This window comes from Meles meles, chromosome X, assembly GCF_922984935.1.
Source record: "Meles meles chromosome X, mMelMel3.1 paternal haplotype, whole genome shotgun sequence".
NCBI classification, from domain to species: domain Eukaryota; kingdom Metazoa; phylum Chordata; class Mammalia; order Carnivora; family Mustelidae; genus Meles; species Meles meles.
In genome coordinates, this window is record NC_060087.1 from 41,715,304 (window position 1) to 41,742,876 (window position 27,573).

Consider the following 27,573-nt stretch of genomic DNA (forward strand, 5'->3'; position numbering starts at 1 on the left):
CAAATGCTTTTTACCTTTCCTGCTCCTGCCCTACTGGGGTTCCCTGGCTGGTGATGGCCGCATGGCTACCTGCTTTTATTTGGATGGACTGTGGTCATGTGGCCACATCTGAGGCAGCCAATTCTGGACCATTGATCCAGGGCTGCTTGGACATCCTCCTCTTCAGTCTTTGTTACCCTCTGTGTTGGAGAATTTGATAGTACCCTTCTCCCATCTCTGTAGGTCATTTGAGGTTATTTTTGACAGAAATCATTTGATCCGCATGATTTGCCTGCTGCTGCTTCTTGGGATCTGTAGGGCAGTGTTGACTGCCCTTGAAATGGGTGTGTGTGTGTGTGTGTGTGTGTGTGTGTGTGTTTTGACTATTTTATTCAGTGTTGTTCTCTTTCCCAGGATGCTCCAGGATGAAGCGCCATAGAACACTCAGCAGCAGTGACAGCTCAGACGAAAGTGAGTGGAACCGGCCAACAGTTCATAACTCTGTATCTATACTCTTTGAGGGTTTATTCTTTGACTTGAGGACAAGCTATTTCATGTTTTTTTCAATGGTTAAAAAATAATGTTTCTAGGAAGGAAAGATTAGGGTATTATTGTTCTTATTCATTTAAATTTCATTAAAAATAGATAGGTGGGAAAATTGTTTTTTTGTGGCATATAGCAATTTGTTCTTCACTTTTCATTTGCCAAAACAACAAAAGCCAAATCTAATAATGATTTAGCAGTGCTTTTCTCTATAGAAAGAACAAAAAGTACAAGAGCATAAATTACAGGCCCTACAATTCCAACTGTAACTAGGTATTAAATGTTTGACTGGATGAATCATCATTTGTAGCACTTGGGGGAGGGCCAAAGGATCCACAGATTACTTGCCTCACATTTTTTAGTTTTTCCGGTTGCTTTTACAGATACATTTTCTCTAGGTGGAATATGAATCGTGTTGTTCCAAAATGTTGTGAAGTATGATTATGCCAAATCAAACCTCCTCAGTATTAGCACCGTGGAAGCTTTTACATGCTGGGAGGTCATCTATAAATGTCATTAAGCTCCATTATGAGTCTTTCTTGATTGCAATTTAACTGTTTTCCTCAGTGATATGAGATCACCATGCTCTTCTCCATCATACCTTTCATATTCTCTTGGATGACATTTAGTTATGTGACATTTAGTAATATTAGCAAGTCTCAGTATTTTTTGTCTAATTATCTTTTTCAGGTCCTTCCACTTCCTTTACTTCTGGCTCAATGTATAGGAGCAAATCCAGAATTCCCCATGAACACAAGAAGCCTGCAGAGGTGAGATCAGATATTTAATTTTTAGACTTAAAAATATAGACAGCTGCCTTCTGCCTACATACCTACAATGGCCAGATCTTAGAGATGTGAGGATTAAACTATGTGCCAAGGGATAGACTTGTTTTCTTATGAATGTTTCTGGTTTTTAAGAAAGATTCCATTTTCTTTTTCCTTTGGGAAAACAGTAATCATCACACCGATTTCATTTTGGTGATGACACTTAAGTGCCTGAGCTAAAGGCAGACACTTAACTAACTAAGCTACCCAGGTGCCCTGAGGCTGGTTATCTTCCACCTCAAGGACAACAAAGTGCCAGAGCTACACTTGGACTTGGGAATGGCTTGGCAGATCCTACAGACTTTCCTCTATGATAATTAAATAATGAGAACCTGACATTGTGTTTCTTCACTTCTATGAGTAGACTTCTTTAGCTGCAGAGGAAAGGGAGCATATTAGTTAACTATTGCTACATTACAAATGATCACAAAGCTAGTGGCTTAAAACAGCAAACATTTATTATCTCAGTTTCTGTGAGACAGAAGTCTGGCACAGCATCCCTAGGTTCTCTGTTCCAGGTCTTTCAAGGCTGCAATCAGTGTGCTGACTGGGCTGTGTTCTGGAGGTTCTACTAGGGAAGAATTCACTTACACCCTCATTCATATTGTTGGCAGAATTCGTCTCCTTGCAGCTGGAGGATTGAGATCCCGGGTTTTTGCTGGCTTTTGGTGGAAGACTACCCCCTGCTCATATGAGAGTATGAGAGTAGAGACTGCTCATAGCTTTTTGCCATGTGGCCTTCTCCATACATCCTCTCAAAACATGGCAACTTACTTTTTCAAAGTCAACAAGGGGAGAAGCTTTTGCTCCAGTCTGCTAAGACTGAGTCTTACATAGTATAACATAATCATGGGAATGACCTCCCATCACATTTGCCACACAACATAACCTAATCAAGGAAGTGACATTCCATCACATTTGACATATTCTGTTGGCTAGAAGCAAGTCATAGGTTCCACCTACCCTCACACAAGGTAGGGCAGGGGTGCCTTGCTTTAGGGTGTCATCTAGAGAGAGCATTTGTCTGTCTCTCAGAGGTCACTTTTCATTTCCATCTTTTGCTTAAAATCTTTCTGGGCACAGTAAAATAAATATCAGAGTGTGTTTATTTGTGTCTGCTTCATGCAGAAAAACTTAGGGAATAAAATGCATGTAAGCAGGAACAAAACAAATTTCCCATCTATCCAGAGGAGGCTTTGACTATAGCATGATGAGAAAGAAACTTTGCTACTTTTCCATTTAGGACAGACAGTCTTAGAGCATAAAATGACTCAGTAGTTTTGGGTCTTAAGTCCTAATGCCTCCAGTTCAGTGAGAATAGCAGTCTTTTGTTGCAAGGGATAGGGTACTACCAGAAGCAAATTTTTAACTTTATGTTCCACATTCTGTTATAAAAGAGAGAACCTGATATAGTAGAACAAAACTAGCTTTGGCATTAGAAGAGAATGATTCCATGCTTTGCCTTGCCGGCTTATTTTGTGTCTCTGAAATAATTTATTTTGTCATTATAACATGGACATTATTATAACTCCCTCTCATAGCTACCATTTATTGAAATTTTATGTGCCAAGAGCTTTATGATAGACTATCTGTTTCCTAAAATTAAGCAATTATAATAATCTCCTTGGGTGCTTCCTTCATTTAAAATTTTTTTTAATAATGTCAGTATGGATTCACATACATTTATTTTATACTTGGGGCTACAATCCAGTACTACATAATTTATTGTGTTGCTCAAATTGTTTCATAAATCAGTGAAATCATCTCATATTTTTTTCTCTTCAATTCCACTGGTTTCTGTTCTTATTTTTATTATTTACCACCTTCTTGCTCTAGGTTTACTTGGTTCTTTTTCTAGATTCTTAAGGTGGGCACTTTGGCTATTTGAGACTTTTCTTCCTTTTTTTCCCTCTTTTCTAATGTAAGAATTTTAGTTCTTTAAATTTCCCTTTAATTTTTTAAAGGTTTTATTTATTTGAGAAAGAGAGAGAGGGAGTGATAACAAGCAGGAAAGAGGGGCAGAGGGAGAGGGAGAACAGGCTCCTTGCTGAGCAAGGAACTTGATGTGGGGGTCAATCCCAGGACCCTGAGATCATGACCCAAGCTGAAGGTAGATGCTTAACCAACAGAGCCACCCAGGCATGCCTATAAATTTCCCTTTAAACATTTCTTTAGCTACATCTCATTAATTTTGATGTGTTTGTTTTCATTTTTATCCACTTCAGTGTACTTTTTTAATTTTTCTTAAGACTTTATCTTTGATCCGTGGCTTATTTAGAAGTATGTTGTTTAGTTTCCAAGCATTTAAAGACTTTCCTACTTTCTTTCTGTTACTGATTCTAGTCTGAATCCAGTTTTGATGGAGAACATAATCTCTACAATTTCACATATTTTTACATTTGTCAAGGTTTGTTTTATAGCTAAGGATATGGTCTTTCTTTTGTAAATGTTTCATTTTATGGGTACTTACAGACTGTGTATTATGCTGTTGTTGGGTCCTTGACAGTGTTCTTCTGTATCCTCATGGATATTCTGCCTAGTAGTTTTATCAATTGTTTAGAGAGGGCTGTAGAAGTCTCCAACTGTAATATGGACTTGTGTCTTTCTCCTCTCCATTCTGTCAGTTTTGCTTTATATATTTTGAAGCTCTTTTGTTAGGTGCATACATATTTAGGACTGCTATATCTGGGCGAATTTAGCATCATTTAATGTCCCTCTCTGTCTTTGATAATTTTGTTTGCTCTGGAGTCTGCACTGTCTAATATTAATATAGTTTGTGGCTTTCTTTTGATTCGTGTTTACATTGTATATTTTTCCATCCTTTTACTTGTAACATATATGATTATATTTGAAGTGAATTTCTTATAGATGACATATAGTTGGGTCATTTTTTTAAAAAAAGATTTGTTACTTGAGAGAGAAAGAGCATAATTTGGGGGAGGAGCTAAGGAAGCAGGAGAGAGAGAATCTCAAGCAGACTTCCTGTTGAGCGCAGAGCCCAATGCAGGGCTTGATCCACAGCCCTGAGATCGTGACCTGAGCCTTAATCAAGAGTCAGATACTCAACCCACATGGGTGGCCACCTGGGTGCCCCCAGTTAGGTCATTTTTGAAACTACTCTTTCAGTCTCTTTTAATTGGAATATTTAAGCCACTTATAGTTAATGTAACTTTTGGTATGATTTAGTTTATGTCTGCCATTTTGTTGTTTGTTTTGTATTTGTTCTCTCTGTTTTTTGGTTTCTCTTTTATTTTCTGTGGATTACTTGAACATTTTTTTGAATTCCATGTTGACTTTTCTGTAATGGTTTTGAGTGTATATCTTTGTGTAGATTTTTAGTGGTTGCTCTTGGGATGCAACCTTTAAAAAGGAGGACCTTTTTAAATGTGTTCTCTACATTTTATCACTTCAAATGAAATATGGAAACCTTAACCACTGGGGCACCTGGCTGCCTCAGTCAGTAGAGCCTGCAACTCTTGATCTCAGGATCATGTGTTCAAGCCTCATGTTGGATGTGGAATCTACTTAAAAAGAAAAAAAGAAGAAAGAAAAGGAAAGAAAGCTTACTATCATCTAAGTTCATTTATCCATCCCCATCTTTATAATATAATTGTCTTGAATATTCTTTTTACATACCTTGAGAACTGTACTAGACAATGTTATAATTTTTGCTTCAACAAACATTATTTATAAAACTCAAGAGAAGGATAGTTTATTATATTTACCCATATTTTTACTCTGATTCTTCCTTTATTCCTGATGCCCCAACATTCCTTTTGTTCATTTCCTTTCTGTTTAAAGAACTCCCTTTAGCCATTCTTTTAGGGTAAGTCTGCTAGTGATCAGTTCTCTTAGTTTTTCTTCTTTTGAGAATGTCTTAATTTTGCCTTCATTCCTGAAGGATATTTTCACTTGATACAGAATTCTGGCTTGACAGAACTTTTCTTTCTGCACTTGAAAAATGTACTACTTTCTTCTGGCTCCCATGGTTTCTTGTGAGAAATCTGTTCTCATTCAAGTAGTTGCTCCCCTGCAGGTAATCAGTCATTTCTTTTCCAGTTGCTTTCAAGATTTTTCTTTGTCTTTATTCCCAAAGTTTGATTATAATGTGCATGGGCATGGATTTCTTTTGATTTATCCTGTTTGTGGAGTCTGATTAGCTTCTTGAATCTATGTTTATATCTTCTGCCTATTTGGGGAATTTTTCAGCCATTATTTCTTCATCCATATTTTCAGCTCCATCTTCTTTCTCCTCCTCTTTTGGGACTTCAATTGCATGAATGTTAGATCTTTTGTTAGTTCCCCAAAGGTCCCTCGGACTCTTCTCTTTTTTTCAATATATATTCTTTCTTTTGATCAGATTGGGCAATTTCTCTTGTTCACAGATTCTTTTTATTGTGTTAATTCCATTTTTCTATTGAGCCTATCCCATGAGTTTGTTTTTTCAGTTATTGTATTATTCCATTTCAGATTTTTTATTTGGTTATTCTTTACACCCGCTATTTCTCTGCTGAAACTTTCAATTTGTTTCAAAAGTGTTTCTAATTTCTTACTGAAGCACTTTTATGATGGCTGCTTTAAACTCCTTGTCGGATGAGTCCAGTATCTGTGTCATCTCAGTGTTGGTGTCTATTGATTGTCTCCTCTCATTCCCAGTTCTTAGTACAATAAGTGATTTTCTGTTGTATTCTGGACTTTTTTGGTATTATATTATCAGACAGTAAGTCTTATTTAAATCTGTTCTAATAAGCCTCTGTAGTAACCAGGCCAGTGGGGAGGTGGGGTGCTGACTCTGTATCACCAGTTGCAGAATTCCTAGGCTTCCCATCTTACTTCTCTTAGTCTCTAGGAAGATAGTTCTGTTATCTCTCTGGGACCAGGAGAGGGGTGACTCCCTATTACTTGGTGGGGGTGGAAATCCCCACCCTGTTGTCTCTACTGATAGCAGTGGTAGTGGAGGTGGTGAGGGGTACTACATTACTGCTGGGTGGTAGTGAGAGTCCAGGCTCCCTACCCAATCTGTGCGGATCCCACATTAAGGAGGAGGGGTACTTTGTTATTATTGGGTGGGAGTGGATGTCAGGGCCTCTAAGGTGATGTCCACTGATGCCACAACAGTTGCCCTTTTCAAAAAGAAAACACTTTATACATCTTTTATAAAATATAATTCTTATACCATGCAGTTCATCTTTTAAAAATGTATAATTCAGTAGGTTTTAGTCTAGTCACAGAACTGTATAACCATAAGCACAGTCTAAATATAGAACATTTTCATCACCCAGAAAGAAACCCCTTACCCATTAGCAGTTACTCTCTAATTCCCCTACTGCTAGCCCCTGGCAACCACTAATCTAACTTCTGTCTCTATGGATTTGCCTGTTCTGGACATTTCATATAAATGGAATCATCTAATATACAGCCTTTTGTGTCTGGCTTCTTAAACTTAGCACAATGTTTTCAGGGTTCATCCATGTTATGTTGGAGCATGTATAGTAGTTTATTTCTTTTAATGACCAAATGATATTCCATTGTATGGGTATATCACATTTTATTTATCCATTCATTAATTAATGGACGTTGGGGTTGTCTCTGTCTTTGGAGTAATACGAATAATGCTACTGTGAATATTCATGTACAAGTTTCTGTGTGGACATATGTTTTCAGTTGTCTTGAGTATATACCTAGGTGTGGAATTGCTGAGCTATATGGTAACCCTAGTTAACCATCTGAGGAAATGCCAGGCTGTTTTCCAAAAGGGCTTCATCAGTTTATACTCCCACTCCCAGTGTAAGAGGGCATTTGAAATGTGTTACTGCTGTGGGCACCAGAGACTTCCTTCTAACTCTTCTGGTGACCTTGTTTTTGTCTGCTGTCTTGGATTAGAATCTTCCCTTTGTGCTTGTCCTCAGGAGAGATTCTGTCTTTTGCACCTCTCCCAGTATAAGCCACTGTTATCACTGGAGGCTTTAGCATAGTGGTAGAGTACTGGAGAATGACATTGTTCACTAACCTGATTACTCTCAGTCTTTGAGATGTATAGTGGTCCTGTTTCTGGGGTTGAGATGAGGAAGTGGACTCTAGAGCTTTTCTTTTGTCCCAGCCTCCCGTCCCCCCCCCCACCACCTCCCCCCCCCCCCCGCCCCCCGCCATCTGCCTATAGTCAGTATCTTACGGTATGCTCAGTCTCTGTCCTTAAGGTTCTCACGCCTCTTGATTAAGGCTGGGGTTGGGTACTTTGCCCTTCTTCCCAGAGCTTGTGAATTTACACCAGTGCCCTCGCCGGATAGCCTTCCCCTGCAGGTGAAGCTTTTTTTTTTTCAGTAAGGGAGCCAGGACACAGAGCAACAGAGACACAGACAGCTCCACTGGGGGAGCCTTCTCCATATTTTCCACCATCTTCCCTGTGAGAGCCTAGTTGGGTTTCTAGAGAAAAAGCTTACAAGAGGGTTGGAACCCCCTCTCACTATAGCCCCCAGGAACTTCATTCTCTCTTGGTTGTCCCCACTTTTCCGCCAGGAATTTGTCAAAATTTCTAAACATTCCTGCTGTGGCTTCTGCCCCAGGTAAGCATAAGCTCCTGTCCTGTGTCTCCCTGCAGGCACGGTTGTCCTTCCTTGAGCTGGCCATTTGTCCCGTGTCTCATTTCTCTAAAGGGTTTATGAAAAAATCATTAATTTGCTGCCTGTCTTGTCTTTTTTCTTCTTGTAAGGATGGGAGTTTCTTTTTTTCTGACTGAAACCTTTTGTTTGTAATGGGAGTTTGTCATTGAAATGCAGTGTAAAGGATTGTTTTCACTGGGGCTTAATCAGCTGCATTAATAGATTCGTATTTTCTTTGATGTTTAGTGCTTCAGTGGGATTCCTGTTTATGCCTACCCCTGATTTATCCTCTAGAGAAGAGTTCTTGGGGTGTGTGAATTGCACGTATTGTTCAGGGGCTTTGGTAGCTTCTACAAATTGTATACAGGCTTTCAAGGGTAAGTTTTTAAAGTGTTTTGTTGTGTATGCATATGCTAGTAGCCTTCTTCTGATTCTCAAAAGGGTCCATACTCTTAAAGATGTTTTTAGGGGCGCCTGGGTGGCTCGCTTGTTAAGCATCTGCCTTCAGTTCAGGTCATGATCCCAGGGTCCTGGGATCCAGTCCCGCTTTGGGCTCCCTGCTCAGCCAGGAGACTGCTTCTTCCTCAGCCTGCCACTCCCCCTGCTTGTTCATTCTTTCTCTCTCTGACAAATAAATAAAATCTTTTTTTTAAAGATGTTTTTAAAAAAGCCAGTTGCCCTAGAAAAAGCACATAGTACTAGACAACTAATTTGAATGTGTTAAAAAGTCTTCTATTCTTTCTCAAAAGCCAGAATATTTTCATGTGTATCATCCGACTGGTCTGTAAGACATAACCTATCTTAAAGAATTGAATATCATCTGTAGTTCCATAGCCTCATTTATTATGTCTAAGACTTTCAAAGCACAGGACTTTCATAGCAGCAGAGTGAAAAGCTCATACATTTTAACTCGGCAGAGAACACACCCTCAAATAGAGCCTATATTTCTAACATGCTTGATTATTTGGTTTTTTGACCTATAGGAGATTAAAAACTACCAAGCTTGCAAATGCACACTTACTGTACAAAAAAGGGATAGTGAGGGATGGGAGAAAAACTTGCAAAGCAAACCTCAGATGTCATCTTTTACATGAAAATTGCTCAGATCTCAAACTCAGACTCAGTTACTCCCTCTCCTCCATCACTGGGATGCATACCACCTCTGTTGGGTAGTGGTTAAGGGGAATAGTCAAACCTACTTAAGTTGCCCAAAAGTACATTTGTTTATGGTAATTGATGTTTCAGTTGATGTCAACCCAAAGCCATCAAAAATGCCCTGTTTTTTCTTTGTAAGAAAACTGAGAATTATTTTAAGCTATTTGAAAAATATTTCTGTGAAAAAATATTTACATGATCTTTAAAGTTTCAAACTTAGAAATTAAATAAGCTTTGCTCCATTGGAAAAATTAACGTGGGACACAGTAGCTTGATAATACTGGGTACCTTTTGTCATCATATAAGAACAAACTTGTGTTCTTTGCTACGTTTTCTCTGCTTTAAATGGTTGATTCTTTTAGATTACCTGAACACCTTTTTTTTCATCTGAAGATTGTATAATTCTAAGAAAATCACTTACAGTTAGTTCCTTTTGATTAAATATAGTTACCACATTTGCAGCTGGTTTTTTGTGCTTTTGGGGTAACACATCTGTTTGTGGTTATTTGTGTATAGTTTCATATTTAAGTGGCTGTGAATCAGAACTAATCTGTTTCTCTGCTTCATTCACATGGACCAGACAGTTTTCCCTTTTGTGTCACACAGGAAGTAAATGTTTTGACTTTTTCTCTAAAAAATGTCACAGAAATGTTCAGACTAGCAATGCTTTAAGAAACTGCCCACTGAGAGATGTTAAGGAGAACAGTAAAAGCCAGAGCTGTCCATGAAGGACATTTTCATTTTGTGGCTCTGGCAGGTTATAAGCATTGATATTCTAATTGAATTCATAGTGAGGCCTCCTTTGTTTCTGCATGCATCTGAGGGGCCAAGATGTACATGCACTGTTGGACTTGGCATAGCTTTTGGGCTGTATGTTAGCCTGTGAATCCCCTCTTTGACCATAAATGAGCAGATATCTGGTAAGTACAAAGCTTTTTTGTTTCAGGAACTTTTGGGGGAAACTACCAGTGCATATAAAATAGGCACACAATTAAGAACTTGTAAAACTTCTCAACTTCATTACCTAGGTGAATGTCAGCATCTAGAGCCTTCATTCATAATCTTTAACATTAAATGCCATGTTTTATTTTGTGAAGTTTCTGCATTACCTTGTGGCCTATAGAGTGTTGGCTGGAGTTTTTGGTGGGCTTCTTGCTTGGAAATCCCTATCTTTGGGAGCTGAACCATGCATGTTTTAGTTGAGCCATGAACTCACATCTCCTTTACCCCGTCAATGATACTTTTATGGACTAGATAGATAGGAAAACTTAGCTGCATACTTCTTTCTGCTTTTAGAAGTAAAGCTGAGACTATGACGATGATGATAAAATAATAAGTTCAGCTAGAATTTATTCAGCAGTTACCATGAGCTTAATACCACGCTAAGCCCTTTACATAAATTGAGCCATTTAATTCTTGTAACAACCCCTGTGAGGTGTGCTTGTTATCCCCATTTTACAGATGAGTAAATGGAGACACAGAATTTAAATAATTTGTCCCAAATTGGTTGGTGAAACCAATAGACCAGTTTGGGTAGTCTGTCCCTGGGCCCATATTCCTTTCTTTAAAGATTTTTAATTTCATATTTGACTGTATAAGATACTTGCTTGGTTCATACATCTAACTATGACACAAAACACATACAGAAAGATCTAGCTTTTGTCTTTCTCTCCTCGTTTTCTCCCTCACTCCCAGAGGTAGCCATTTTTTTTTAAAAAGCTTTTGGTTTATCCTTTTATTGTTTCTTTATGACAATATATACAAATTTGTGCATATGTGTGTGCCTCCATATGTATAGAGAACTCACACCTCTCTACCCAGGATACACTAAAGCTATTTTGTTTGCCTGTATTCATTTTTTTAAAAACCCCAAATTCCTTTTCTTATCAAAAGCAGATTCATGAGACCAGTTTGGTAAATATATTTCCTATCGCTTTGCAGATATCTGCTTGAGTACTGAGCTTACATTCCTGTCCTTTATTCGGCATTTTATGTTCTGCCTCATGCTTGGGATGTTTCTACAGCGAGATAAAGCAGACTCTTGTACTCTGCCTTGAGTAAAAATGCTTCTCTAGAAACCTTGGATCTGATGCTGTTTGATCTAGCTAGCTTATAAAATTGAAATCAGGCTTATCATGTAAGGCTGCTGCTTTTCTCTAAAGATGGAAGGAAAATTATAATAGTCATTAGATCTAGCCTTCATTCTTCATTTTAAGAAAAATAGGTCGGAATTGATTGGTGTTCCTGTAGTCTGAGGTTTCTCAGACTTCACAGAATGTCTGTTCCCTGGAGGTTTGGCATTTCTGAAGCCGTGGACAAGGGCCAGATTTCACTGGCCTCTGCCTTTATATCTCTTTGTCTAGAGTCTTCAAGTTACTCTTCTGTTTGGTAAACATATGTATTAGTTTCCTAGGGCTGCTGTAACAAATTACCACAAACTGGGTGGCTTAGAACAAGTGGAATGATTTTCTCACAGTTCTGGAGGCCAGAAGCCCAAAATTGGCCAGGCTGCACTCCCTACAGAGACTTTGGGGGAGATTCCATCCTTTGCCTCTTCCAGGTTCTGATGACTGTCAGCATTTACTAACTTGTAGATCAGTGAGTCACTCCAATCTCTGTATCCATGATCACGCTGCCTCCTCCTCTTCTGTCTTAAATCTCTCTCTGCTTTCCTTTTGTAAGGATACTTGTCAATTGGATTTAGGGCCCACCAAGATGTTCTAGGATGATCTCTTCATCTCAGAATCCTTAAATTATTTATATCTGCAAAGATCCCTTTTCCAAATCAGGTAACATTCATAGATTCCAGAAATTAGTATGTAGACTTACCTTTTGGGGACCACTGTTCAAACCACTACAGTATGTTTCCAGGCTACTTAGGAAACTATACAGAACAGATTTTCATAAGCAGTTACATGAAGTATAAAGACATGGCTTAAGCTATATGATGAGTTAGTGTGATATTATTAAGCCCTAAGCATGGTTTGCAATCAGTTGATTTATTTTGTGAAGTGTATCACATGGAAAACAATGAAATATTTTAGAAGGTTGAAAATACTTAGCCCTAGTATTCTTTCCAGATCGAAAGTAGTATTTCCCATAGCACTCTTTCCCAAAGAGAGCAGTTTATTTAGCACTATTGCAAATTGCCACCACTACTTAACCACTGGCTCATTAAAGGCACTCTAGTCTTTTATAGAAATGGATCAGTGTTCAGGAAAATGGTGGTTGAGTTTCTCCCCCAACCACCCAGAACACCGAGCGCTATGCAAAACATGTTGAATGGATATGACTGTGATCCTCTCTTAACCCCTTGTACAAAGCATTATATAATAAACCACCAGGTTTTTTTCTTCTACAGACAGCCTTCTCCCTGCACAGTACCCAATTAACTCTAATTGGCAAGGATTCTTGGTAGGGAGGTCATTTTGTTGCCACCTGGCCACCAACATGTTTAAGGTTGGTTTCCTTCTCTACTTTGCTCAGATCATATTATTTCTTAATCTTCCCTAAATGAAAGCAACAGGCATTTGCAGAGTTGTCCCTGCAAAGAAGCAAATGGAATGAGTCTTTATCCATTTAAATGGCATCATTTGATTATGTGATAGTTCAGTCCTGTACTCTGAAATGTTGTCAGTTTAAACAGAACTGCACCGATGAGAATTAACTGTTTTATTGGATCACACTCTGTGCCTGCACTTTAATGTTGCATATAATTTGAACAGTGTTTTTCCTCAGAGAACCTTTATTAACAATAAGGGCTAAAATGTTTGATTGATAGCATTTTTTTCCTTTGATCTTCCAGAAATGTGGACATGTTTATTTTCAGCCTGCCAGTGGATGGTTGAATTTTTTCAGAATTAGAAATGAGTATTTCTAATTTCTAATTCTGAGTGTATGTATGTAGTGTCAGTGTATGTATACTTTTGTGTGAAAGTGTATTCCCTCATTCCTTAGACTTCAACTGGACCTTCATCACTGACATCATTTCCAGTTAGCTTACGACCTCATAGCATACTTTTTTCTGTTGTTGGAAAGGGCAGAATCACAAAGCTTAGGCTTCCACAGCCATTTAAGTCATGTGTCCCGGCAGGTGAGCATATTTCTGTGCCCATTAGTTATCCAGGGAACCCTTCAACCAGAGGATAACAGTACATCAGACTTCAGGTGGATCCTGGTTCCCATGCTGTGTCTGATTGTGCTTTGAATACAGAAAATGAACTATGGGGAATCTCTTTGTTTCCCCAAGTCCAAGTTGTAGCTGTACTCATATCATCCTCTACTTCTGGCCTTTGAACTTTTCACACAGCCAGGGCTCCCTTGCCAGGGGTAGGGTTAAGCCTAACTCTGGGGTATTCTTGGCTACCACAATAGACATTTCATTCCTATCCTCATCACCCCTGAGGAATACACTGAGAACCATAAAAACTGATAAACCAGATAGGTTTACGGGTTAAAAAAGTTAATGAAGTTAAAGGTTGAAAAAGAAAATGAAACTAAGAACATTTTTAAAGATCTAAGTACAAAGATAACAAATAGAATACAACTATAAACCTTCTTAAATGCAAAAAAAGTGATTAAAAGAGCAAACAATACACATCCAATAGAGACATGCATAAGGAAATTACCACATAATTATCAATGTAACTGAGTTGAGACCAAATATCTGAGACATGCCAGTAAATATGAATGGGCTTAACATTTATTAAAGAAAAAAATGTTTGGTTCACAAAACAAGATGCAAGTATATGCTGTATACAAGAATATACCTAAAACACCTACTCAGAAAGGCTAGAAATAGAGATGGACAAAGGTGTACCAGGAAAATGGTAGGAGGAGGAGTGAGCCTGATCTCAGACAAAGTAGAAATCAAGCCCCGCAAAACAAAGAAGGCTTTTTAGTGCTAAACACAATTCACCATGAAAATGTGATACTTAGGAATATTTATACACTGACTAATGCAGCAACCACCTTTGTGGAGCAACAGCCATGGAAGAGTCAAGGACATATAGGTTGAAACACACTGATAATAGGAGGCTTTCATACGCCTCTCTCAGTATCAGATTAAGTGAACGAAAAATTAAGAGATGAGATAGATATAAACAACTTAAGCAGCTTAGTAAGGTACAGATGATGAATGTATATCAAACTTGAAACCTTGATATTAGAGATAATAGAGAATATACCTTCTCAAATATCTGTGGTACACACACAGAATACAGCAAATATTAAGTCACAAGGAAAACAGTGATTTCCATTATTACATGGACATGATATAAACAATACTCCAGTCACAATGTGGTAAAATCAGAAATTACAAAAACGGAAAGGTCCTTTCCTATGGAAATTTTAAACCCTTCTATTAAACAACTGTTCAGTGAAAAGAGGAATACAAACTGAAATCCTAGATTTTTAAAAATGATAGTTTAAAACATTCTGTCTCAGTTTGCTCCATATCTTAAATTATACGAGAAGAAAAAGAAGGCATTGTTCCACCTACTCTTGATAAATTTTCTTATAAAAATTACTTTAATTCTCAATGTTTCTGATGTTTAATTTTAGTATACTAAATTATTATATTTTTCATTTTTTATATACTTATAGCCAGCACTGAGAGTTTCTAATATTTTGACCAAAATGTTTAATGGTCATAGAAAAATCATAATTTTCCCTATTAATAATTAAGATTGCTTTTCACAGTTTCCACATGCACTGTCATTTCTCAGGTCTCACTTCTTTTTTTTTTTTTAATATATTATTTATTTAACAGAGAGAGCACAAATAGGCAGAGAGGCAGGTAGAGAAAGAGAGGAAGGGAAAGCAGGCTCCCGCTGAGCAGAGAGCCCGATGTGGGGCTCGATCCCAGGACCCTGAGATCATGCCCTGAGCTGAAGGCAGAGGTTTAACCTACTGAGCCACCCAGGTGCCCCTCACTTCTGTGCAAAGTAGAACTGCCTATACTGTGCAAGCCTCTACAGAAATAAATCTGAGTGCTCGCTTCGGCAGCACATATACAGAAATAAATCTGAAAACTGGATAAAATAACTTCCTATGGAAATACAGATGACCAAAATTGAATCCATTAGAGGTAGAAAGCTTAAAGGATCAATTTCTAAAGAATATGTACAGAATATTATTAAGCAACTACCCCACAATGAAAGCACCAAGTCCGGATGGTTTCCTAGGGACCAGATAGTCCCAATAATTCCCAGGTTATTCCAGACGTTGTAACAGAACAAATATGTTCTAATTCCTTTTATTTTTTTTAATTCTTTTTATGAAGCATGTATAACACTGATATGTAAACTGAAAAGAAAGGAAACTTCAGGTAAATATCACTCGTTGAATGATACAAAAATACTAAATAGAATATTAGAAGACAGAATACAATACCATATTTAAGAAGTGTGTCATGACCAAATGACATTCATTCCAGAAATGGCAAGTTTGTTTTGGTATTAAGAAATACAGTATAATCAGTCGGGTGCCGGGGTGGCTCAGTCAGTTGAGCGTCTGCCTTTGGCTTAGGCTCCTGGGATCGAGCCCCACGTCAGGCTCTCTGCTCAGTGCAGAGCCTGCTTCTCTCTCTCTCCCTCTGCCAGCTGCTCTTCCTGCTTGTGCTCACTCTGTCAAATAAATAAATAAAATCTTAAAAAAAGAAATACAATATGATCCTACAGCAAATTAATATATCTTAGGAACATAACTATAATTATTCTCATATACCTGAAGAAGCCTTTAACAAAATTCAATACCCAAGCACTCAGAAACATTCAAGAATAAGGAACTGTAAGATAATTTAACATAGATACTGTATATATATACACATCATGGTCTTCAATCTAGTATCTTAATGAAGAATACTAAAATCATTTCCCCCAATTTCAGGAAGAAGACAGATATTATCAACTATCCCCATTACTATTCCAAATATTACTACAGTATTTACCAATGCAGTTAAACAAGAGAAACTAATTAGAGACCAAGACTAGGTAAAGAAGTTGTGAAACTCTCTTTGCGGATGATATGATAATATATCTAGAAAACCATACGAAAATCAATGATAAAAACTAACTCAGGCAATAAAAGAATTCAGTAAGATAGCAGGGTATGAAGTTAACATATAAAATCAATAGCTTTTATAAACCAAAGATATAAACATGCCTGGGGCATGTTGTGATGTAGGAAATTAAAGAAATACTCCAAAAAAGATGGGATGTGTTGAAAGAGCACAGGCAGTAGCCAACCCAAAAGAGTTCCCAGTGATCAGAGGTGGAACAATTTGAGCAATAAAAATAACAATAATACTGGATTATAACCCAAAGAGTAAAACAAATATCCACAAGTCTATAATATAACTAAATAATTGAATAAATAAACAAATAAGGGGGAAGAAAGGACAGATCTTTCTTACAGAGAAATTCCAATTAATTAATGTAGAAGAGCTGAGGGAAATAGAAATTCACCATTAGGATACCACAGTCATAATTCTTGCAGGCAAGCTGTCCACCAGTAGATGCTAAAATAAGCTCATGACAATTTGAGGAGAAACAGGGTGTTGTTATAATCTTAAAGGATCTCTTCTAAGATGTTTATTAATTACAAAGGGAGATACAGTAAACTAACAGTGGAGAAAACCAGCAAGACACTACCTCAACCAAATGATCAAGTTTAACATCACCACTAGTAGGACATTGGCATTATATGTCCCTGATATAATGGAATGAGAAGAACACAGCATCATTTCTGTGGTATTCTTGCCAAAGATGAGTAACTTTAGTCACAAGAAAACATCAGACAAACTCAAATTGTAGGGATAGTCTCTAAAATACGTGACCAGTTCTCTTCAAAAGTATCAAGGTCTTGGGGCGCCTGGGTGGCTCAGTGGGTTAAGCCTCTGCCTTTGGCTCAGGTCATGATCTCAGGGTTCTGGGATCAAGCCCCGCATCTGGCTCTCTGCTCAGCAGGGAGTCTGCTTCCCCCTCTCTCTCTGCCTGCCTCTCTGCGTACTTGTGATCTCTTTCTCTCTGTCAAATAAATAAAATCTTTTTTTAAAAAGTATCAAGGTCTTGAAAGACAAAAACTAAAAAACTGTCACAAATTGGATAATACTAAGGAGACATGACAGTTAATTGCATGTGGGATCCTGGACTGAATTCTGGAACAGAAAGATAATAACCAGAAAATTAGTGACACTTTTAATAAAATCTGTAGATTAATTAATAGTATTGTAGCAATGCTAATTTTCTGGTTTAGGTCATTGTAGTCTGGTTATGTGAGGATGTTAACATTAGAAGAAACTGTACGAAGGGTATATGGGAGCTCTGTACTACTTTTGTACATTTTCCATATGTCTGATTTCTATAGGGACACCTGGGTGGCTCAGTTAAGCATCCAACTCTTGGTTTCAGTGCAGGTGTTGATCTCAGGGTCATGAGATCTAGCCCCACATCCTAGCATGAACCCTGCTTAAGATTCTTTCTCTCCCTCTCCCTCCTCCAAAAAAACCCCCCATAATTCCTATTAAAATCTCAGGGAGAAAAAAAATTAAGATAGTAGAATAATTTCTAAGTAAATAAAAAATAAAGTGATGCCTAAATAAATAATTAGAAGTTATCAGAGGACACTTAAAACCTGCTTAATTTGAGAAAGTTAAGGTTTGTTTTATCAGACTTTTAGATAACCTATACTGTTGATTTAAATTCAAGGAGCTCTAGAAAATAATTCAAGGAGGATTTCTTTACTCTGTTCAATCCAGAACAAACTGGCTTCCCTGTCAGTACTTCAGACACTTTCCATATAGAAGTTGATCCGGCCATTTAGCAAGTTAGAGATCTCTCTTGTTGAAGAGTAGGTGAGGATAGATAGTCTTTTTAAAATAACATTAAATGGTGTTAGTTCGTAGTGATGGTCTTTTCAAGATGTGTCCAATGTCTTCTCAGGTATTCCGAAAGGACCTCATCAGTGCCATGAAACTTCCAGATTCTCATCATATTAATCCAGACAGCTATTACCTCTTTGCGGATACATGGAAGGAAGAATGGGAAAAGGGAGTCCAGGTACCAGCCAGTCCAGACACTGTTCCACAGCCTTCCCTCAGGTATTTGCATGCTTGTACCTTTGACTTAGGGAATGATTGCTCTTACAGTTATCTGTGTGCTGGTTGGGGAGAGACTGCTTGGCTAATTATACTTCATAATACAAAGTCACATACTGTGATCACCAATTCACTCAGACATGGTAGATGATACCAGGTGAGAGTAAGTCAGTAGTTAAAGTCAAGCTCATTTGTTTAGGGATAGAATATGTGCCCGTTTATTATTTGAAGTCCAGTCTGAAACTGTGGTAAGGTTTTGGAGAGTAGGATTTCCAAGTCTGACTCAACAATCAGTAGCATTTACTAGTCTTTGAAGAGAAACAGAGCATTGATTACATAACCTCATAATAATCCTATTAATATTATAACCCCATGAGAAGCTGCTTCATTATAACAGCAGTCTCATAGTGATAGCATCTGTTAATAGAGGGCCAAAACATTTCATTTGTAAAACGCATAAAACCCAAATGAGAGGGGATGACTAGAATATCAGATTGATTGTAAGTACATAACCTTCATTTACAAAAACTTGAGAAGAAAGCTTAAGTAGGGGAGAACTTGGGTTTGTGAAAAGGGGAGAGGACTTTTCTGCCAGAGGAAGTAGTAAGTTCAGCTCCTCAAGAGTAATGACTGGTTTGGAAGCCATTTTTCTTTTCTGGTCTTTGTGTTCCTGGTGCTTTGCACCAAGGCTGGCATGAAATAAAATGCTTGGTGGGGCCCCTGGGTGGCTCAGTGGGTTGAGCCTCTCTGCCTTTGGCTCAGGTCATGATCCCGGGGGTCCTGGGATCAAGCCCTGCATTGGGCTCTCTGCTTAGCAGGAGCCTGCTTCTTCCTCTCCCTCTCCCCCTGCTCACTACCTCTCTGTCAAATAAATAAATAAAATCTTGCAAAAAGAAAAAGAAGAAAACCAGGAAAATGGGAGGTAGGGGGATTTTACTAAGTTCGTCAGTCAAATCAGGTTCCAGGTTTGTCACATGACCAACATGGACTTTTATCAATGTGCAACTTGCTTTTTTTTTAATATTTTAAAAATTGAAATATAATTGATACTGATTTTTTTATCAAGATAGAATTCACATACTATAAAATTCACCCTTTTAAACTGCATGGTGGTTTTTAGTATATTCACACTTATTCAGCTATCACCACTATGTAAATCCAGAACATTTTCATTACCCCAGAAAGAAACCCCACATCTGTTAGCAGTTATTCCTCATTTTCCCCTTCCCCTGGCTCCTGGCAGTCACTGTATTAGTCTGCTAAGGCTGTCATAACAAAATACCACAGACTGGGTGGCTTAAAAAACTGAAATTTATTTTCTCGCAACCTGAAGGCTAAAAGTCCAGGATCAAGTTGCCATCAGGGTTAGGGTTCAGTGAAGCCTCTCTTCCAGGCTTGTAGGCAGCTACCTTCTCACTTTGTTCTCACGTCCTTTCCTCTGTGCACATAGGGAGAGAGAGAGACAGAGAGATGGAGATCTGGTGTCTCTTCCTCTTCTTATAAAGTCACCAAATCTATCAGATTAGGTCCCCACTCTATAACCTCCCTTAACCTCTGTTATCTCTGTATAGGCCCCATCTTCAAATATAGTCACACTGGGAGTTAGGGCTTCAACATAAAAATTTTGGGAGAACACAATTCAGTCTTTAACAACCACTAATCTACTTTCTTTCTCTGGGTTTGCCTATTCTGGACATTTTATGAGAGTTGAATCGTACAGTGTATGGCCACTGAATCTTTCTTTTACGCAGCATAATATTTTCAGGGTTTTTCTATGTTGTAGTATGTATCAGTATTTCATTAACTTTTTATGGCCAAATAATATTCCATTGTATGGATAAGACCACATTTTGTTAATCAGTTGATATAAGTTTGGGTTGTTTCCATGTTTGAACTATTATGAATAATGCTGCTACAAACATTCTTGTACAAGTTTTTTAAAGGTTTTTTTGTTGTTGTTTATTTATTTGAAAGAGAGAAAGCACAAGTACGGTGAGGGACAGGGGGAGAAACAGACTCCCTTCTAAGCAGGGAGCCTGATGCGGGGCTTGATCCCGGGACTCCAGAATCATGGCCTGAGCTGAAGACAGCTACTTAACCAACTGGGCCACCCAGGTGCCCCTCTTGTACAAGTTTTTGAGTGGACTTATGTTTTCATTTCTCTTGGGTATATACCTAGGGGTAGATATACTGAGTCATATGGTAGCTATATCTTTAACATTTTGAGGAACTGTCAAACTGTTTCCCAGAATATCTGTATCATTTTACATTCCTACCAGCAGTGTATGAGGGCTCCATTTCCTCCCTATCTTCACCAACACTTGTTATTTTCTTTTTTATTATAGCCACACTAGTGAGTCCGAAGTATATCTACTGTAAGTTTAATTATCATTTGCCTGATGATTTTTTCACCATAATAGCAGCTTTGTAGTGATAGCATCTGTAAATATTGATGTTTTCATCAATCATCAAATATTTCATCAAATTTTGGTGAAATATTTTGTATTTCATCAAATATTGTTGAAACTACAGAAATGTCGAGCATCTTTCCTTCATGTGCTTAGAAGCCATTTGTAAGCTCTTTTTGAAACAGAGCTTTTCTACTTTAAATCAAAAAGTAATGTGACTTTTTTTTTTATTTGTTTATTTACAGCATAACAGTGTTCATTGTTTTGGCATCACACCCAGTGCTCCATGCAGTACGTGCCCTCCCTATTACCCACCACCTGGTTCCTCAACCTCCCACCCCCCCCGCCCCTTCAAAACCCTCTGGTTGTTTTTCAGAGTCCATAGTCTCTCATGGTTCATCTCCCCTTCCAGTTTCCCTCAACTCCCTCTCCTCTCCACCTCCCCATGTCCTACATGTTATTTGTTATGCTCCACAAATAAGTGAGACCATATGATACTTGACTCTCTCTGCTTGACTTATTTCGCTCAGCATAATTTCTTCCAGTCCCGTCCATGTTGCTACAAAAGTTGGGTATTCATCCTTTCTGATGGAGGCATAATACTCCATCGTGTATATGGACCACATCTTCCTTATCCATTCATCCGTTGAAGGGCATCTTGGTTCTTTCCACAGTTTGGTGACCGTGGCCATTGCTGCAATAAACATTGGGGTACAGATGGCCCTTCTTTTCACTACATCTGTATCTTTTTGGTAAATACCCAGCAGTGCAATTGCAGGGTCATAGGGAAGCTCTATTCTTTTTTTTTTTTTTTTAAAAGATTTTTATTTATTTGACAGAGATCACAAGTAGGCAGAGAGGCAGGCAGAGAGAGAGAGAGGAAGGGAAGCAGGCTCCCCGCTGAGCAGAGAGTCTGACATGGGGCTCGATCCCAGGACTCTGGGATTATGACCTGAGCCGAAGGCAGTGGCTTAACCCACTGAGCCACCCAGGTGCCCCGGGAAGCTCTATTCTTAATTTCTTCAGGAATCTCCACACTGTTCTCCAAAGTGGCTGCACTAACTTGCATTCCCACCAACAGTGTAAGAGGGTTCCCCTTTCTCCACATCCTCTCCAACACGCGTTTTTTCCTGTCTTGCTAATTTTGGCCATTCTAACTGGTGTCAGGTGGTATCTCAATGTGGTTTTAATTTGAATCTCCCTGATGGCTAGTGATGATGAACATTTTTTCATGTGTCTGATAGCCATTTGTATGTCTTCGTTGGAGAAGTGTCTGTTCATATCTTCTGCCCATTTTTTAATATGTGACTTTCTTTCTCTTCCTATGAAACGCTACTGTTCAAACAGCCAAAGTGAATCATCTTGGTTTACTTCTTTATGTGCCGTCACATTCACTTTGGAACAAGGCAACAACGTCCCCTGACCAGTTTTGGGATATCCCATTTTTTTGTAGTGCCTCCATGTATACCCCCTATATATATGTTTTCTTTGGAGAAATTATTCAGATCTTTCTTCCATTTTAAAAATTGGGCTATTTGTTTTTTATTGTTGAGTTCTTAAAGTTCCTTATGTATTCTGGATACAAGTCTCTTATTAGATATGTGATTTGCAAGTATTTTCTCCTTTTGTGAATTGCCTTTTCACTTTCTTGGTGGTGTCCTTTGAAGCACGAAAGTTGTTAGTTTTGATGAAGTCCAGTTTATCTATTTTTTCCTTTGGTTGTTTGTCCTTTTGGTGTCATATCTAAGGAATCACTGCCTAAACCAAGATCTTGACTTTTACACCTGTTTTCTTCCAAGAATGTTATAATTTCATCTGTTACATTTGGGTCTTTGGTCCATTTAGTTAACTTTTATATGTGGTGTGAGGTGTTAGGGACAACGCCATTCTTTTGCATGAGGATATCCATGTGTCCCTGCTCATTTGTTGAACAGCTCCTTTTTTTGAAAGTGATAGACACTAAACACCAACCCCACCCACCTGGGTTCCATGAGTGTCTTGTAAGCCAGGCAGCTGTGGAAGAAAACATAGGTCTTGAATCATTAAGAAATCTCAGTTTTATTTTTTTAAATCCTCTCTCTCACAAATCTACCAGGGTGACTTTTTAATACTATTTTCCTACTTTGAACTGAGATGTTGATTTCTCTACTTATATTTCACTCTGTCCAAATACGTTCCTTCTTCCTCCCCCACACACTGTATGACAGAATACTGTTTTTTGTTGCTCTTTTACTGGCTAATTTTATAATTTTTTTTGTGTTAGTGTTTCTTTTTGTATGTCTTCATTGTTGTTATTTTCATAGATTATAAAACTCCTAGAAGTTAGGGAGGTGCTTTGTAACAATTTGGTTATTTATACAACTGAGAGAATATTTAAACAGTTTTTGAAATTAGAAGATAGTAGGTTTATTCTCAAAAGCCACAAATAAAAGTGTTTTCTTCTGACATAACTGCCAAATCTAAACAAATGTAAATGTTTTATAAAGAGACCTTACAGTAATTGCTTTTAGATTTAAAACTAGTATCTTTAGTGGTCATGTGTTACTTTCATGTGAAGAAGAAATGTTAATAATTATTCAATTGTAAAAATTCTGCCTTCCAAATTTTAAAAATCATAAATCAGTGTACATCAAGAGCATGATGACATTCCTTAATTCTAGGCTAAAGTTTTAACAAAGACTCTTATAGCAGTTCACAATCGGATATAAACAATATCAGAATATAAAAACAAAAATCTTCTAATACATTGTTTGGGTTGGCTCTTCCATATTAGTTTTGGTAAAATTAAAACTGAATTGGTTAGTTACTTCTTTACTGGTAGAAATCTCACTTCTCTAAAGAAAATATTCTAAAACATAAATCTGTTAGAGAAATTTAAGACTGAGTCTAATGTAATACAATATAGTAGGCTCCTCCCCCATTCCACAGGGGATATGTTCTAAGACCCTGAGTGGATGCCCAAAACTGTGGATAGTGCCAGCCTCTGTGTATACTATGTTTTTTCTCCACATAGACACCTAAGATAAAGTTTAATTTATAAACTTGGTACAGTAAAAGATTAACAATTTTAACTATTAACATGCAACAATTTTAACAATATTAGTTATGTGAATGTGCTCTCTCAGAATATTTTACTCTACTGTACTCATCCTTCTCGTGATGATGTGGGATGATAAAATGCCTCTGTGATGGGACAAAATGAGGTGAATGACATGGGCACTATGGCACAGGATTGGGCTACTACTGACAAAATGATACATCAGAAGGAGGGTCATCTTCCTCCAGTCTGTGGCTGACCACAGGTAAGTGAAACTACAGAAAGGGAAACCACAGATAAAGGGGAACTGCTGTAGTTAAGTTAAAATATACGTGAAAATATTGGGAAATAACTCTTTATAAATCCTTCTTTGTATTAGGCAAGAGAGTCCATTTAGTATAACATCCCCCAAAGTCTCAACATTTTAACCTGGTGAACGTTCTGTTTCTTGTACGTATCTCCATCCAGTGTGGGTTGGGATGTGAGTCACCCCCATGTAGTCCTTCAGGGACTCAGGCTCTTTTTATGAGTAGGCTCCTCTATTGGATAGGCCCATTTCCACTCCCTTCTCCCCCCACCAATTCTAAATCCAGTATGCAAGAAAAGACAAGATAGCATGCAGGGTTATAGAGGTAGATTTGGTTGGGGGTGGGGGAGACTAGGATTTGAAGTGGTTTATCCACCCATGTTCCATAAGCTAGAACTCACTCAATTGGCCCACCTAACTGCAAAGTAAGGCTGGGGAATGCAGTCTTGCTGTGTGCTTAGATGGAAACAGTTTGGTGAACACATAACATTTCTCTACTACTCTTTGATAGAGGCATTACAAATGCAAAGCTACATGGGCACAGGAGCCTTAGGAACCTTACTGATATGATTCAGCAGTGTAACCATGTAGTTGACGCTATCTATTATCTGCACTGCCCAGATTAGCATATGGTCTTGGGACCTTTCCACATGATCTCTCAACAAGATAATCTGACTTCTTACATAGCAGCGCTGGGCTCCAAGAGTGAGTATTCTGAGAGATAACAAGTAGAAGCTGCTAGTCTTAAGGCCGGGGCTCAGAAACTGACACAGCATTATTTCCACCACATTTCACTAGAGCAGTCACAGAGTTCCCAAACTGAAAGGGAGGGAAGTAGACAGAAGGATGATCAGAAGATTTGTGACCATCTTCAATCTATCACAATGGTAATATTTTTAATGATTTTGTATTTCAGTTACTTGCCTAAAACCTACAGATTAATCAGTCAGCTAGAGAAACTTAAATACTAATAAACCAAACACTTGCTTTTTATTTAGTACCTAATCTACAAGATTGTCAAAATGCTTCAGAATTTTAATTACTAATGGAGTTACGGAAGTAATTTTGGATGTATATAAATTAACTGACTTGATCCCTGGATGCTGGAACAACTGAAAAAAGGGGAAAGTGATACAGCAGAGAAAGGGAAGCAGATTCCTTCAGAATCTTTGTTCCAGCTTTCAAGCTAGATTTTTCCCTTTGTTGCATTGTCCTTTGTGCAGTTGTCTTGTCTCTTCAGTGTAGTATAGTGTAGGGTGTGTGTACAGAGACAGGGGTTGGGGGGAGGTGGCAGTGATTGAGGGGAGGATATAGACAATCACAGAGCCAGCTTGCGCTGTAAGTTCCAGCTGTTTACGTAACTCTGTTGACCAACACAAAGAACTTTTTGAAAACAAATCAACAAATAAAGATGGTATTAACTTCATTCTGTGTTTGTAGGTAGACTATGGATAATTTTTTGCACTAGTCAATAATAAACGAGCTTCAGATGGTGTTTTGTTGTTGTTTTAGGTTTTTATTTGTGTATTTATTTATTTTTTTCAGTGTAACAGTATTCATTGTTTTTGCACAACACCCAGTGCTCCATGCAATACGTGCCCTCCCTATTACCCACCACCTGGTTCCCCCAACCTCCCACCCCCGGCCCTTCAAAACCCTCAGGTTGTTTTTCAGAGTCCAGTCTCTTATGGTTCGCCTCCCCTTCCAATTTTTTTTTAAATAAACATATAATGTATTTTTATCCCCAGGGGTACAGGTCTGTGAATCGCCAGGTTTACACACTTCACAGCACTCACGATAGCACATACCCTCCCCAATGTCCATAACCCCCTCCCCCTCTCCCAACCCCACCTCCCCCCAGCAACCCCCAGTTTGTTTTGTGAGATTAAGAGTCATTTATGGTTTGTCTCCCTCCCAATCCCATCTTGTTTCATTTATTCTTCTCCTATCCCCCTAACCCCCCACGTTGCATCTCCATGTCCTCATATCAGGGAGATCATATGATAGTTGTCTTTCTCCAATTGACTTATTTCCGATTGATTATTTTCCGATTGACATAAATCACTAAGCATGATACCCTCTAGTTCCATCCACATCATCGCAAATGGCAAGATTTCATTTCTTTTGATGGCTGCATAGTATTCCATTGTGTATATATACCACATCTTCTTTATCCATTCATCTGTTGATGGACATCTAGGTTCTTTCCATATTTTGGCTATTGTAGACATTGCTGCTATAAACATTCGGGTACACGTGCCCCTTCGGATCACTACGTTTGTATCTTTAGGGTAAATACCCACTAGTGCAATTGCTGGGTCATAGGGTAGTTCTATTTTCAACATTTTGAGGAACCTCCATGCTGTTTTCCAGAGTGGTTGCACCAGCTTGCATTCCCACCAACAGTGTAGGAGGGTTCCCCTTTCTACGCATCCTCGCCAGCATCTGTCATTTCCTGACTTGTTAATTTTAGCCATTCTGACTGGTGTGAGGTGATATCTCATTGTGGTTTTGATTTGTATTTCCCTGATGCCGAGTGACATGGAGCACTTTTTCATGTGTCTGTTGGCCATCTGGATGTCTTCTTTGCAGAAATGTCTGTTCATGTCTTCTGCCCATTTCTTGATTGGATTGTTTGTTCTTTGGGTGTTGAGTTTGCTAAGTTCCTTACAGATTTTGGATACTAGCCCTTTATCTGATATGTCGTTTGCAAATACCTTCTCCCATTCTGTCAGTTGTCTTTTGGTTTTGTTAACTGTTTCCTTTGCTGTGCAAAAGCTTTTGATCTTGATGAAATCCCAATAGTTCATTTTTGCCCTTGCTTCCCTTGCCTTTGCCGATGTTCCTAGGAAGATGTTGCTGCAGCTGAGGTCGAAGAGGTTGCTGCCTATGTTCTCCTTAAGGATTTTTTTGATTGAAAAGATTGATTGAAGAGAAAGGATTCCTTTCTCACATTGAGGTCCTTCATCCATTTTGAGTCTATTTTCGTGTGTGGTGTAAGGAAGTGGTCCAATTTCATTTTTCTGCATGTGGCTGTCCAATTTTCCCAACACCATTTGTTGAAGAGGCTGTCTTTTTTCCATTGGACATTCTTTCCTGCTTTGTCGAAGATTAGTTGACCATAGAGTTGAGGGTCTATTTCTGGGCTCTCTATTCTGTTCCATTGATCTATGTGTCTGTTTTTGTGCCAGTACCATGCTGTCTTGATGATGACAGCTTTGTAATAGAGCTTGAAGTCCGGAATTGTGATGCCACCAACGTTGGCTTTCTTTTTCAATATTGCTTTGGCTATTCAAGGTCTTTTCTGGTTCCATATAAATTTGAGGATTATTTGTTCCATTTCTTTGAAAAAAATGGATGGTATTTTGATAGGGATTGCATTAAATGTGTAGATTGCTTTAGGTAGCATAGACATTTTCACAATATTTATTCTTCCAATCCAGGAGCATGGAACATTTTTCCATTTATTTGTGTCTTCCTCAATTTCTTTCATGAGTACTTTATAGTTTTCTGCATATAGATTTTTAGCCTCTTTGGTTAGGTTTATTCCTAGGTATCTTATAGTTTTGTGTGCAGTTGTAAATGGGATTGACTCCTTAATTTCTCTTTCTTCTGTCTTGT

The 27,573-nt window shown here is 38.2% G+C and overlaps 1 protein-coding gene across 7 annotated transcripts in view; it reads left to right on the forward strand.

The window, feature by feature from the left end:
• Nucleotides 1–27,573, forward strand: part of JADE3 (jade family PHD finger 3) — a 135,537-nt gene that overhangs the window by 70,874 nt on the left and 37,090 nt on the right. For 5 of the 7 annotated variants that reach the window (XM_045996433.1, XM_045996432.1, XM_045996438.1 and 2 more), the window contains 3 exons: nucleotides 394–450; nucleotides 1,213–1,292; nucleotides 18,046–18,203. In XM_045996433.1, the coding sequence (XP_045852389.1) occupies nucleotides 405–450; nucleotides 1,213–1,292; nucleotides 18,046–18,203 (284 nt within the window). In that variant the 5' untranslated portion in view covers nucleotides 394–404. Of the gene's footprint in view, nucleotides 1–389; nucleotides 451–1,212; nucleotides 1,293–18,045; nucleotides 18,204–27,573 lie in introns of all 7 variants that reach the window. The other 2 variants (XM_045996434.1, XM_045996439.1) reach the window with 2 other exon arrangements.